Below are 14,928 nucleotides of genomic sequence, written 5' to 3' on the forward strand. Positions count from 1 at the left end.
TAATAGCAGATTGATATTTTAAAAAATAAATCCTAGATAGATAATGGATGGATGGATGGATAGATAAGGAGATAGGTATACAGGTCTAAGCCAGCCAGGGGTTCTCACTGCCAGTACTACTGGCATTTGGGGTCGGACAATTCTTTGCTTGGGGAGCTGTCCTGTGCATTGTAAGATGTTTCACAGCATCCGTGGTCTCTGCCCACTAAATTTAGTAACATCCCCTCAATTGTGACAACCCAAAATACTTCCAGACATTGCAAAATGTTCCCTGGTTTGGGTGGGGAGAGAAGGGGTAGAATCACTCCTGGTTTTGAACCGCTGGGCTTTGTTATGCTATAATAATAAGCCCCAAGTCTCCGTGACTTAAAATAAGAAAGGTTTATTTCTAATTCATGCTACGTGTGTCCAATATGATTCAGCAGGAGAGCCCTGCCTACTGTAATCATTCCAGGGTCTTGACTGATGGAGGCTCCATCCCAACATGGGCTTCCATGATGTCCGAGGCAGAACACGAGATGACTGCAAGAGAAGAGTGCCAGCAACCAAATGCTCTGGTCCTGCAGTGACACATGTCACTTCTACTCATGTGTAATTGGTCAGAAGTAATTCCATGGCTGTATCTAACTTCAAGGGTTACATTAGCGCCAACCCCTGGTATACCCAGAAGTGGAAGAGAACTGGATGTTAGGGAAACTGAGTAATGTTTCCCTTAATTTTCATGTATAGTAGGAAGCACAATGTATTTTCCAAGCTCTTTTAAATATTTTATGTAATCAATAGTACCGTTATAATCCTATAAATAGTTGAGTTATAATGGATACAGCTAATAGGTAGCTTTTTCTTCAATGGGCAGTTTAATATACTGAATTCCACGTTTGATGACCTAGGTTCTAACTTCAGTTCATCTTCATCAATTCTCACAATGTCCATGAAACTTAGTTTCATCCTGCTCAAGATAAGAATATTTCCTGTTCTGTCTACTTACTAAGATTGTAACAATGAAGTAAGATAACACACATCCTAGTGTCAAACAAGGATAATCTTGTGTTAATTATGTTAATTCCAAAATCTTGCGAGTTTGTTATTCAGAGAAAATAAAAACAAAATACTTTTATTAATATTCACTCAATCCTTTAAAGAATAATTTTTTATTTTCTCTGGAAAATACTGTAGTAAGTACTGCATAGGTAAATAAGACAAGATAATTAACTTTCTTACTATCTAAAGGAGATGACATGAATCCAAATAAATATTCAAGTTGAGATTGAAATTATGTGTGAATAAAAAGATACAATTAGGTTGAGATGAGAAAAAATACTTCCTTTTATAAGAGGATTATAAGTGGTTTTCCTTTCATGATACTTTAAACTTATTTTAAAGGTGAATTTGCTACACAGACATGTCTCCAGGGAAAGTTTGGAGAAGAAATAGGAAGTGACCAGTTTGGAGGCTGCATTATGTTTCATGCTCCTGTACCTAGTGCTAATATGGTAACTGGAAAAATAGAGTATGTGGAGGTAAGAGGTATTATTAAATTACAATGATTTGCTCAAGTTTATTTGTACAACAAACATGAATTGAGCTCCTGTTGTTTTCCAGATGCTGATTATAATCTGAAAAGGGAAACAAATGAGTCAACAGACAATTATAATACATCCAATTTCACCCATTTAACCAGCTCCAAAACTTCAATCCTCTATTTTTATCACACCCCACATCAAACCCTTTAGCAAGTTCTGAATGCTTTGCCCTCAAAATACTGTATCCCGAATCAACTCTCTTTCTACCACCTCCACCTGATTGCTCATCCAAGCCACTATCCTAACCCCAGTCTCAGCCCCTCTTACCTGGACCACTGCACTTCTCTCCCAACTGGTCTTTCTGCTTCCACCCTGGCTCCACTAGAGTCTGCACATTCAAAACTGCACGTTCAAAACTCTATGATAGCTTCATATCCAGCCCTTCCCATTGAACCCAAATTATATGACCCCCGGCAATCCCCTTTCTTTTTCTTCTGTGACCCTCCACCTGGCTCACACCATTGCAGCCACACAGGCTTCATGTTGACTACTTGACCACATCAGTCTCATCCCTGTCTCAGGGTGTTTGCATGTGCTCCTCAGTCTGCTCAAAATACTCGTCCCCAAGTGCTTAATTGGCTCATTCTCATTTCAACCAGGTCTCTGTTCCAATGTGATCGATCTCTTCTGAGAAGTCTTTACTTTGCCATGTTTATTTGAAATATCCCCCATTTTTCTTAATTTACTCATAATTCCTAAGATTATATTAGTTTTTTTGTTTGCTTGTTTTCAACCTTTTCATCTAACATGCAGGCTCAGTTAGTTCCAGAACTTTGTCTTTCTGCTTCTCTGTTGATTCCCCTGTGGCAAGAACAGTATTTGGCATGGCGTAGACTCTGAACTAATTATTAGTTGAATGTATAAATAAATGAATATGCATGTTATGCACCAGAGATTAGAAGCTCCTCTGCATGTTATTCATGCTCCTGTACCTGTCTGTATAATCAGAGCTTATCATAATTCCTAGCAAACACTCAGTAGAAACAAGGAAAGAAAAGAGAGAGGGAGAAAGTGGAGTGAGCACTCCCATGACAGCGCAAAACCCACTTGGCAAGTATCTGTCTCAGTCTCCCTGGTGAGAATGAAGCGTGAATGGTAGGAGTGCAGTAGAAGTTACAGAGCAGAGAACTACAGTGGGAAAGGAATTGCACCAAAGGGGTCTTGAGGCCTGGGGCAGGAGAGGATATGGTGTTCTGTGAAAAGAGAAGTGAGGCAGGAGAGTTGGGCGCTAACATATTACATGAGCCTTCTATTTGCCCAGGAGTTTAGATTTCCATTCAGTTCGTAGAACAAATGTATTTACATAGAGGCATTTTTTCTTCTTAAAAGTAAAGAAGTATAGCCTTAGAAAAGTAATATGAAAAGAAATAATGAATGGTTAATGTGAAACTTAGAAAAGAATTAAAGAGAAAAAATAACTTCTGCAGTGAAGAATTAAAATGGAAGAATTTGAGAAGTGAGTTAGGAAATACAGTTAATCAATGAAATATCACAAAAGCAAAAACTAGTAGTTTTTCTGAGCTGTATTTCTCAGTAACAATTTTTTAGCACACCACTCTCAATATATGTTTGTTTATAGAGCATATACTTTTTACTATAATTAGTTAATTTCTGAAGGCACAATCTATACTTAGAGTGATGTTTATTATCAACAAGAACAAATGTAAGTCCATACTTTAAATACACTTCTTGACAAGTTCACATTTTGGGGAGATGGCTTCTTATCCTATCCAATTTTTATCTTATAATACAGCTGTCAAAGAGCTCCCCATATGTATCAGATTATCCACATTTATTTTTATTCACTTGTGCTTGCATTATAGTATCATCTTCAAGTCACATACTCTTTGCAAGAATCTTTTTAAGCCATGGTCTATTTTGTGAGGATTAATTTAATTAAAGCTAGATATTAGAATCCATAAATCCATTAAATCATGCACTCCTCAACTGCAAACTAATCAGTGAGGGAGACATAATCAACCCCTGCATGCTGTGAAACTCCCCTCCTCTTAGGAGACATTACACACATGGAATCTCTGAGATAATAACTGAGTGGGGGTATCAGTGTCAAACCACATATTAACTATTATTAATATTTATTTTCAGATGAAGAATATAAATAGAAGTTCTAATATTTCCTTTCCTTACCTCATCAGATCATGTTGCACACACACACACAAACACACTGGAGTCCTCTATATTAGAGTATTAGATCATCGGCCTGTTGAATGAAAGCATAGCATAGTAGTTAACAAAACCACCCAATTCTAGAATCAGAACAGATTGGTCTGAATGGAACTTTGTGACCATGAACAAGATACTTAGCCTTTCTAAACTTCAATGTTGTCATCCATAACATGAATTTAATGATAGTGGCTACTTCATAGAGTTGTGGGAAAGACTGTGATCTTGCCCTTAACACAAGGTCTGGTATATGGTAAACATTTAATAAATATTGTTTTTTGGTAATAAATATTGTTATTATGATAATCAATGTAAAGATGGAAAAAGAGGTGCTTCAAGAGGTTTGGTTTCGCAAAACACAAAACGTTAGTAATAGACTAAAGTGAAAAGCAGAACAGTCAAAGATGTGACTTGGTTATTCATTCATTCATTCATTTACTTTGTGAAAAGTATTTACATGGTCCCTATAAAAACAAGCATGGGGGTCAAATAACTCTTTCCAGTTAAAAACATGAATACATAGAATAAATGAATATATTAATAATACAAAATTGGAGATTGTTTTGAAACAAAAAAAAATGTGAGCAAAGCAAACTCTGAATCCCTGTAGATCACTAAAGAGCTGCTATTTCTCGTCTTGACAGGTGTTCCATGCTGGCCAGGCTTTCAGGTTGGGGCGCTATCCAATCCATTGGCATCTACTAGGAGATTTGCAATTTCAATCTTATGTAAGAGGCTGTGCAATTCACCAGGCCTATAACAGAGCTGTTACTATCCATAACACACACCACCTCCTGGTTGAAAGGAATATTATCTATGATATCAAGGGAGGAGCATTTTTTATAGAAGATGGTATTGAACATGGCAATATCCTGCAATATAACTTGGCAATATTTGTACAGCAAAGTACTAGTCTTCTAAGTGACGATGTGACCCCCGCTGCATTTTGGGTAACCAACCCGAACAACACCATAAGACACAATGCAGTTGCAGGTGGCACTCACTTCGGCTTTTGGTACCGAATGAACAACCACCCTGATGGGCCATCCTATGATCGAAACATCTGCCAAAAAAGAGTTCCCCTTGGGGAATTCTTTAACAACACTGTTCATTCTCAAGGTTGGTTTGGACTGTGGATATTTGAAGAATATTTCCCCATGCAAACAGGATCTTGTACATCTACAGTGCCAGCGCCTGCAATATTTAATTCACTTACTACTTGGAATTGTCAAAAAGGAGCTGAGTGGGTCAATGGAGGTGCCCTTCAGTTCCATAACTTTGTGATGGTAAATAATTATGAGGCTGGAATTGACACCAAAAGGATCCTTGCTCCATATGTTGGTGGATGGGGTGAAACTAATGGAGCCATGATTAAAAATGCCAAAATAGTTGGTCATCTCGATGAACTGGGGATGGGGTCTACATTTTGCACGATGAAAGGGCTGCTCCTCCCATTCAGTGAAGGTTTGACTGTATCTTCTGCACACTTTATGAACTTTGACCGTTCCAACTGTGTAGCTTTGGGAGTGACATCCATCACTGGAGTTTGCAGTGACAGATGTGGAGGTTGGAGTGCAAAATTTGTTGATGTCAAGTATTTTCACACAACAAATAAGGCTGGCTTTCGATGGGAACATGAAGTGGTACTGATTGATGTTGATGGTTCACTAACAGGTAATGTAATTTTAAAATCTGGGACACTGTACACTTGAAATATGTTTGTATTATCACAGAGAATCCAATTGTCAAAGATGACTCATGTGACTCTCAGCTCTTACCCAGTACCAAATTTTATTAATGATTTAAAGGCAAACACTAGACACAGATAAAGACATTTTTTTCTACAGGAAGCAGCTTCCAATTATGTCCTTTTTCTACTGTTCTTGCATTTTGATTTTTGATTAGCAGCAAATTTTGATGGAAATATTCAGTGAAAACATTGCTCACAAAAGAGCATTTCAATTTTAGCTCTCCTCCATTTTATACTCTGTTATTACGCAGACAAGATACTGCTTACATGACTGCCTAGTTTCTCTGGCAGGCCATGGCCCCCAAACCCATAAATTCCAGCTTTGTTTACATAATATAGACATACCTGGTACACCTTGCTAAAATATTTTATAAAAAGGAATAAATTACAAACCTGCCATTAGCCTTTTTCTTGTTAGCTTTAGAATTAGTTCAAAGAATATATTAGTTCTTGCCTGCCATGCCAGAGACCCGGTCGATTCCCAGTGCCTGCCCATGCAAAAAAAAAGTACTATACATAAAAAAAAGAATACATTAACTCTGGTACAAAATTATATATCTTTTGCCAATTAATTTTTATTTTATCATTTAAAGTTCATATGCTCACATTGTTTATAAATGCCCATGGCTTCTTTATTTTAGTCTTTACAAACGTGTTATGATAAAAGATTTATCTGAAATAATAAGGATGTCTTTGTGTGCATACTGCATTATACTTTGTAAGAGACAGTTGATCTCTTATAAACCTAAAGATATTAAGGATTTATCTTTGCAAGAAGAAGCAACATTCATCTCAATTGTCATACAGACTGAATTTTCAACTGTGGTTGTTGATTTCTGTCTCCTGATTTCCTTGTGGCTTTAAAGAGGGAGAACATTTGGATGCTCTTGATATATAAAGCTTTGGGTAACTTTTATTGGTTAACTTAGTTCTTCTTAGATTTTTTAATGTTAATTGGCAGGGCATTGGTCAAGAGTATAGACTTTGTGGTCAGACTGCCTGAATTTGAATTCTTCTGTGTGTCCTTAACCAAGTTACTTATTGCACTTCCTATCCCCTGCTTTGGCTCTCATTGGTGCTTCAGACCCTGTGTTTTGGCCCACTTGTGTTCCCTTATGTGGGACTCTTACTTGGTGCATGGCAAACAAAGCAAAAACCTCAAGATTTTTAGACCGTATCAGTGATAATATGGGTCATAATATCTGTATATTGTAGACAGTTCAGTTCTAGCATGAAATAGAAAGCACATTTCTGTTCATTTCCTAGGGCACAAAGGACACACTGTCATTCCACACAGCTCATTGTTAGACCCTTCTCATTGCACCCAAGAAGCCGAGTGGAGCGTTGGCTTCCCTGGGTCTGTCTGTGACACCTCAGTCAGCTTTCATCGTTTAGCGTTCAACAGACCTTCACCAGTATCTCTGCTTGAAAAGGACGTGGTTCTCTCAGACTCTTTTGGTAAGTGGAATGTAATAGTTTAATTACCAGTTTAAATATGTTTCCTATATTTTTATGATCATCTTCTGGATTTTTCACTTGATGTTTAGAACATTGGAAAAGGTTCCATCAGGAAACCAATAGCACACTCAATTTGATGAGCATTTACTACTTTTTTATGGACCAACATGATATTCTGCAGACTAAGGAAACTCAAGATAATATTATGACAGAGAGTGGGAAAGTTGACATAGCCCTTGGGTTAGGACAGTGAAAATATACCATCATTCTTGCCACTGAAAGCAAAATGCTTCTGATTATCTTTGCAGATTAAAATGGATGGGGAAGGGTTGTATTTGCTGGGTCAATAGCTGTATATCAAGTGCCAGAGTCTGTTGATTTACAGATTGGATCCAGTAAAGATACTTATACCTGGGGCCCCAGAAAGGCATGCTATCACCACCTGACTAGGTTTGCAGTAATTCATTCATTCAACATGATCCATCTGCCATTTTCATCAGCCAAAGAAACAAGTTAAAGGGGAATGTGGTAGGAAACATGATCCTTGCATCATTGATTGTGGCACTAATCTCTACAATCCCTTTCTCCCCTTCTCCAAGGACTTCCTAGAGCTTCTCTTTATACTGCCTACCATAATTGCCCTCATTCCATTGGTTAGAAACTGATGTGGTAATTCTTCCAGTTACACTCTTCTGTTCCCACTATACGTTCTGGAATTGGAGAGATGACCATTAGATGGGTCTGTGGTCTCACTGAACTCCCTGTGAGACTGACTGAATAAAGAAAATCTATCATAAACCCCACCCTGATGGGTGGAGTCCGGTAATATGTAGGGTTTTCTGGATATTTTCCTTTACCCTGATAAATAGCCTCAGTGCCTGCTTCCCCTTCAGTGGAAGGGCTCTGGATCTGTGAATTGGCTTGGGTCTAGAAAATAGGTAAGAAGCAGTGAATCCTCATGTGGGTGGCCTGAATTAGATGTCTGTCCTCCAAGAGCTATATACTTTTTCTGCCTATATATGTTAAACCTTCTTAATGTACTCTTCTGTTTCATGTTTGAGTGCCTCATGGTCAATCAGTCATACCACAGATCCCTGCAGATCTGACCTGTACTTATTGTAGGAATTAAACCTACCCATATGTCTGATGGTTAAATGCCACCTCCTGGCTTCTACACTTCGTATTCCATTATTCCCACTGAGATTAGGGAACCCAGTTACATTAGCATATCCTTTCACTAACATCTCTAGCCGCCAGAGAACAGCTCCCACAGAATTCTTTTCAGAGAGCAACATGCTGTTGCCACTGCTAGGCCTGGAGGTGAGAGTAAGGAACAGTTACTTGAATTTACAGGCAGAGGGAGCTGTAAGCAAAGCACTGACAGACAGATGCAGCCAACTCAAGGGGACACCCTACCCCAACCCCAGAGGGAGAGAGCCAGGGGAAGAAATGCCTTACGTCTTCCTTCCTCCCTGCCTCTTTTCCCCTCGTTCTTGCCACTCTCCAAACCTAATCAAAAGTCATAAGGCCAGGGACCAAGATAGAGAATTAGGAACAGTGGATCCAGAAGGAAACTGATATCCAACATTTATTATGATGAGTCATGATGTTTAATTTTAAAATATTAGATTTTTCTCCTATTTATTGAAAGAGGGATATACCTAATATCTGAATGATAGTGATACCCACTTTATCAGTAGCTTAATGACAAAGTCCCAGGAGCCATCATTTTTCTTCTGATTAAATAGATGTCAAGAATGGAGCAATGTTCCTTAAACTTTTAGAAACTATAGTACGATAAATAATATTTTAAGTAGAGTATCTATGAATTTTTTTCTTCCAAATTAAAACTTGTAGGTTAAAACAAAAAGGAAACAAAATATCAAAAGCAAATGAAATTATTTTATCTGGTGATATTATATTTCAGTGTTTACAGTTACTGGTTTATAAAATAGGTATTCATGATAAAACTTTTAATCATTTCTTCAAATACTTTATGGCATAGCTGTGAGTAGGCTGAACACTAGTATTTTATAAAATGTAAATTAAGATATACTATTTTGGGGAACTCAGAGATATGCTACCTTTTTAAGTAAATGTTGAAAGATATAAGATGATAAAGTATATATATATATATTTAACTATACAATTTTAAGCAGTAATATTTAACTCTTAATTTAAAGCTATTTTATTTTAAGCAGTGGTGGTGCTAGTGGAGAGTTTAGAGAACGGTTTTGTTTGTGTTTTGGTATTTTGATCCCAGTAGCCTGGCATTTCCAGATTTATGAAATTGTAGCTTTTTTGCAAAAACTTCTGTACCCTTTGACATATTTCCTTCAAAAATGCAAGATTTTTATTTGATGGCTAAACCATAAATACCTTGAAGGCAAGAACTATAAACTTATTTTTGTGTCATGTACAACTCAAGACAGATCATTCAAACATTAGGGACTTAGAAAATATTCAATTAGATGAAATTAGTGGCAGTACTTCTGTACTATCCAGAATAATAATTTCTGCGTAATACAGAAAACATCATTCTAGAAGCTTTAGTTTTTAAGGTGACATTAAGTAATTGTTGTTATTTTAAGGTGACATTAAGTAAGGCAATTTTTATTATTTTCATTTAATCTCCGTTAAAAGCACATAAAATGATTTTACTACTTAAATTAAAAAAATTAAAATGCATAACTTCTTTGGTTATATTTGTATATACAACTAGTGTACTAGATCAGTGGGAAAGAAGGTTTGATATAACTTAACAAAAAACCGTATATATTTTTATCAAAACATCTGCTCATGCATGATGATATCTTCATGTAAATATATGTAAACGTTATACCAGATGGAAAATTTATTTGAGGCAGTTACTCGTAAAGCCCTACTTTTGAAAAATATCAACTTCAAGGAATTTGTATTTCAGTTGAAGATACTTAAAACCAATGTATTCAAAATGGGTGCAGCTGAAAAACATTAAGAAAAGTTCAAATAACTAAGAAAAATGAAAATGAATTTTGTTTATGAAGATGAACTATCCAATGCACTAGAAAAATCCAACACACCAGAAATACTTTAGTGGAGTTTGATTCTGCCAAATTTTAGAGGTTTTGGAACAATTTAATTACCTCTTGAATAAGTCAGCTATTGCATCGTAACATACTATCCCAAAACTCAATAGCTTAAACATGCAATCACGTATTTTCACTCATGTGTCTGAGGTCTGGCTTGGTTGATCTAGGCTGGCTCAGCTGGGTGGTTCTACTTCATGGTAGGACTTGGTTCCTCTCCAACGGCTGGGCTCAGGTCTGCTCTGTGTGTGTTCATTCTGGGGCCCAGTTTGAAGACATGGAAGCTTCTTGGAGGAGGCTCTATTCATTGTGATGGCAGAGGCATGAGAGGCCAAGCCTCACCAAGCAAGCTTTTTCAAAGCTTTGCTCATTTCAGTTCTGCTAATATCCTGCTGACCAAAAATCATCCAATATCGATAGGGCAGGTAAGTCTATGTTTCCACCATGAAGAAAAGAGAGGAGTGGATATTTGCTGACCAACAAACCAAGGTATCATAATTCTTATACTTTTTATTTTTCTTTATTCAGTTGCCCCTGCTCATGGCCTTTTTATTTTGTTTTGTTTTTATTGTGTAGAATAATGTATATACAAGCAAAGAAATTAAAAAGCAATTGTTTTCAAAGTACTCTTCAAGTAGTTGCAGGACACATCCCAGTTTGTCATGGGCTACCAATGATCCTCTCAGACTTTTTCTCCTAGCTGCTCTAAAATATGGGAGGCTAGAAGGTTTAAATATGTTTTATCACTGCAATCAACTTTTTTCTTTCCTTTTTGTGAAAAATAACATATATACAAAAAGCAATAAATTTCAAAGCACAGTACCACAATTAGTTGTAGAACATATTTCAGAATTTGACATGGGTTGAAATTCCACAAGTTTAGGTTTTTATTTCTAGTTGCTCAAGAGACTAAAAGATATATCAATTTAATGATTCAGCAATCATATTCATTTGTTAAATCCTATCTTTTCTGTATAACTCCACCATCACCTTTGATCTTTCTGTCCCTCTCTTTAGGGGTGTTCTGGCTATGGACAGTCTAACTTTTTCATGTTGGAAGGTTCTGTCACTAATATGGAGTAGGGAGATGGAACTATCTGATATTCTGGAGAGCCTGGACCCTCTAGGTTTCAGGATTTATCTGGTCCAAGAACCCATCCGGAGATTTCAGGCTTTTGGAAAGTTACTTTAGTACATGGAACACTTGTAGAATCTTGTATATTTCCCTATGTGTCTTTAGGATTGGCTGGGATGGTCCTCATTGGGTTTTGGCAGGTTATGATAGGTAGCCAGGTCTAACTGAAGCTTGCATAAGAGCAACCTCCAGAGTAGCCTTTTGACTCTATTTGAACTCTCTTGGCCACTGATACTTTATTAATTACACTTCTTCTCCCCCTTTTGGTCAGGATGGAATTGTTTATCCCATGGTACCAGGGCCATATTCATCCCTGGGAGTCATCTCCCATGGCACCAGGGAGACTTTCATCCTTGGGTGTCATGTCCCACGTAGGGGGGAAGGCAACAACTTCACTTGCAGAGTTGTGCTTAAAGAGAGTGCCGACTCATGGCCTTTTTAAATCTAACACTAATTCATAAGCCTAAGAATTACTGAATTTCTTCCACCTTAATTTCAAATGTTTTTTTGCCCTATCCCCAAAAGGAAATGAATAGCAGTTTATTTCATAATCTTACTTCTAGAATCTCTCTCCTTAATTTGTAAAGGAAAGGGCTGATAATTTAATATAAAATTCAATCAAGAGATGAAAAGAGAGAAAGAAGGGAGACTGAAAATAGAATAGGGACAATTAATCACATATCTTTTCTTCATATTTTAAAAGATCTTTTCTAATCTTCAACTCAAGTTGTCAACCACTCTCTTAAGACCAAACATTTCTAAATTATACAGTTTCTTCATAGCAGGTAGTCCAAGATTTAACTTTGTCATTCACAAAATGCAGGGCACCATGGCCATTGTTAAGTCTTGCCCTAGTTATAGCCTTGCCCCTTAGGAGCTCTAAATGAAAATTTGTATGGATTTTGAGTCAGCTCAATGGATATAGAAGAATCTAATGAAGAACCAGAACTTACATGTGCACATGTAATCAAGGGCACTGAAAAATTAAGTTCTTAGAAAAGGGGTGGGCGGGCTCAGTGGCAACGTTCTCGCCTGCTGTGCCAGAGACCCGTGTTCGATTCCCGGTACCTGCCCATGCAAAAAAAAAAATGGGAATGTCTTGGATCAATGATATTAAAGAATCATATTAATATATTTAAAAACTTTTGTTTTAGTGATCTGTCATCCTGTTTCCATTTTATCATTTCCTAAAGAATAAAAGACCCATCTCAATTCAAAATTCCAAATAAGAAAGCATTTTGTGTTTCGGTTAAATTTCTGCAAAATTGAAATATTTAGAACATAAGTAATGAAATGCTGTATTGGCCTCTTTTGAAAGTTCTGTGCTAGCCCAGTATTTCACATCTGCCCTTGCATACAAAAGGAGATGTTTCCTAGAGGTGGGGATTGCTATTATTTGTTTCTCATTTTGTGTCCTTCTGCAGGCATAAGCATTGTTCCCTTTCAGAAGAAACGACTGACTCATATGTCAGGATGGATGGCTCTGATTCCAAATGCAAACCACATTAATTGGTATTTTAAAGGAATAGATCACATAACTAACATATCATATACATCAACATTCTATGGATTTAAGGTAAGCAAAAAGCTATAAAATTCATCATCTAATAATTATAATTTCATATGACTCAAATGCAGCCTACGCTCCCCTCCTTACACCGAGTGTTACGCCCAGGATGCCCTTCCTTACATATTGGCCTATTAAAGTCCTGCACACCTGTTTTCATTTCATTGGCTGCTCAAGCAAATACTGTGCAATGGGTTGGCTTAAACAATGGGAATTTATTGTTTCCAGTTTTTAGGCGAGGATAAAGTCCAAATCAAGGCATCGTCCAGGCAATGCTTTCTTCCTGAAGACTGGAGTGCTGGGACTGGCTACTGATGATCCTTGGTTCCTCTGTCACACAGCAGTGCACATGACAACCTCTCGTGGCCTCTCCTTTCTCTTCCAAGTTCTGTTGTCCTTCAGCTTCTGGCTGCTCTCTTTGGCTTTCTCTTTCTGTTTCTCTCTGTCTGAATTTCATTTTGCTTATAAAGGACTCCAATAATAGGATTAAGAGCCGTCCTTATTGAATTGGGTCACACCTTAACTAACGTAACCTTATAAGAAGGTCCTACTTACAATGGGTGCATTCCCCCAGAAATGGGTTAAGCTTAAGAGCATATTTTTCATGGTTACTTAGGTCGAAATAACCACCATGCCCTTCGTGACCCACCTAAAATCACCTTTAAGAAACCAGGCTAAGAAGGCATCAATTTAGAATCAGAAATAAACAATCTTTCTGCTGTATTTCCATAACACTAAGCTTTTACCCCTGCTGTTATTGCCATGACAATAACTAACGTTCATTGAGTGCTTTCAATATCCTTGACACCAGTTGAGGATCTTAGTTTTTGTATTATGGAATAGATCCAATTTGCAGAAAATAAGCCAACTCCTATATGACTACCACTCAGGTCTTTCTAAATGTAATAGTTTTTAAATATTTAATTTAGATTATTTTAAAGAAATAATACATTATAGATAGAGTAGAAGACCACTGTATGGATTATCCCAATCTCATTTTCTACTCCCCATCTCTAATGTAAAACTGGATGTTTTTCTTTCTCATGCATGCTTTTACACTACATACGTGTGCAGTCAAAACAATATCTAGCATTGTTTTTGCATGTTTTAAAACATCATAGGAATAAAATATTCTCTAAATAAAATTCTGTGACTTGATTTTTTATGCTAGGTACTTACCATGTGTTAAACCTTAAAAGAACCCCATGAAATAGCTCCTATAAATATTCCCATTTTTACAGATGAAGGAACTGAGTTACAAAGAGGTTAACAAACATATCCGCAATTGCCTAGCTAGTAAGTGTCAGAGCCAAGATTTGAATTCATAAAGGATGATACCAAAGCCCACATTATTCCCTTATTTATTCACTGCCTTATAGTTGAATCATTAATGTGCCTTTCCTGATAAGCTGCAAGTTTTTGGAGAATGTAGACTGTTACATTTATCTTCATATAACTCATAAGCAACTCTAACGTTATTTAGAGTAGTTATTCAGTGTGTTAACTTGGTGTAAATGAAATATTTACTATTAAGATCTCAAACTTAGCCGTATCCTATCATTGCTCGGTAAGCTATCCTATGGACATAAATTAAAGTTCTGGAGAGAAGCAGTAGCTTGGGCTGCAAGGTTCACCAGAGAATTTAAGCAATAGTTTAGGGAATTAAAAATGAATAAAACATGGTCCTTTTCCCCCTTGCCCCTGGAGGATTCAGACTAGGAAGTCATTATGTCAAAACGTATGTATGCATGCGTGAGAGAGAGTGCGTTCACCTATGCGCGTCCTAACTGATTAATAGTAACTTGTATTATTGCTCCAGCAGTGTGAAATGTTAAACAAGTAAAATATAAAACAAGGGCCAGATGGAAAACAAACTAAATCCAGAATTTTAACTCCTAAGATAATATAGAGGCTAATTATATGTCATCAAAATTAATGCATATTATGTAGACTAGTATCCTATAAAATAAGTCGCATTGTAAAATTTTATAGGAAGAAGACTATGTAATCATATCTCATAACTTCACTCAAAATCCTGATATGTTTAATATCATTGATAAAAGGAATGGCTCTTCAAGCCCATTAAATTGGAATACAAGCAAGAATGGGGACTGGCACCTCGAAGCAAATTCTAGTACTCTGTATTACTTGGGTACGTATTCAGTAGGCTGAAATGATTATTT

General features: G+C 36.9%; 1 protein-coding gene across 1 annotated transcript in view; it reads left to right on the plus strand.

The window, feature by feature from the left end:
- PKHD1L1 (PKHD1 like 1) overlaps positions 1-14,928 on the plus strand; it is a 173,786-nt gene that overhangs the window by 108,607 nt on the left and 50,251 nt on the right. The window contains exons 48-52 of the mRNA XM_077167497.1: positions 1,384-1,520; positions 4,412-5,441; positions 6,784-6,975; positions 12,603-12,754; positions 14,738-14,897. Coding sequence (XP_077023612.1) covers positions 1,384-1,520; positions 4,412-5,441; positions 6,784-6,975; positions 12,603-12,754; positions 14,738-14,897 — 1,671 coding nt within the window. The remainder of the gene's footprint in view (positions 1-1,383; positions 1,521-4,411; positions 5,442-6,783; positions 6,976-12,602; positions 12,755-14,737; positions 14,898-14,928) is intronic.

This window comes from Tamandua tetradactyla, chromosome 6, assembly GCF_023851605.1.
Source record: "Tamandua tetradactyla isolate mTamTet1 chromosome 6, mTamTet1.pri, whole genome shotgun sequence".
Classification (NCBI taxonomy): Eukaryota; Metazoa; Chordata; class Mammalia; order Pilosa; family Myrmecophagidae; genus Tamandua; species Tamandua tetradactyla.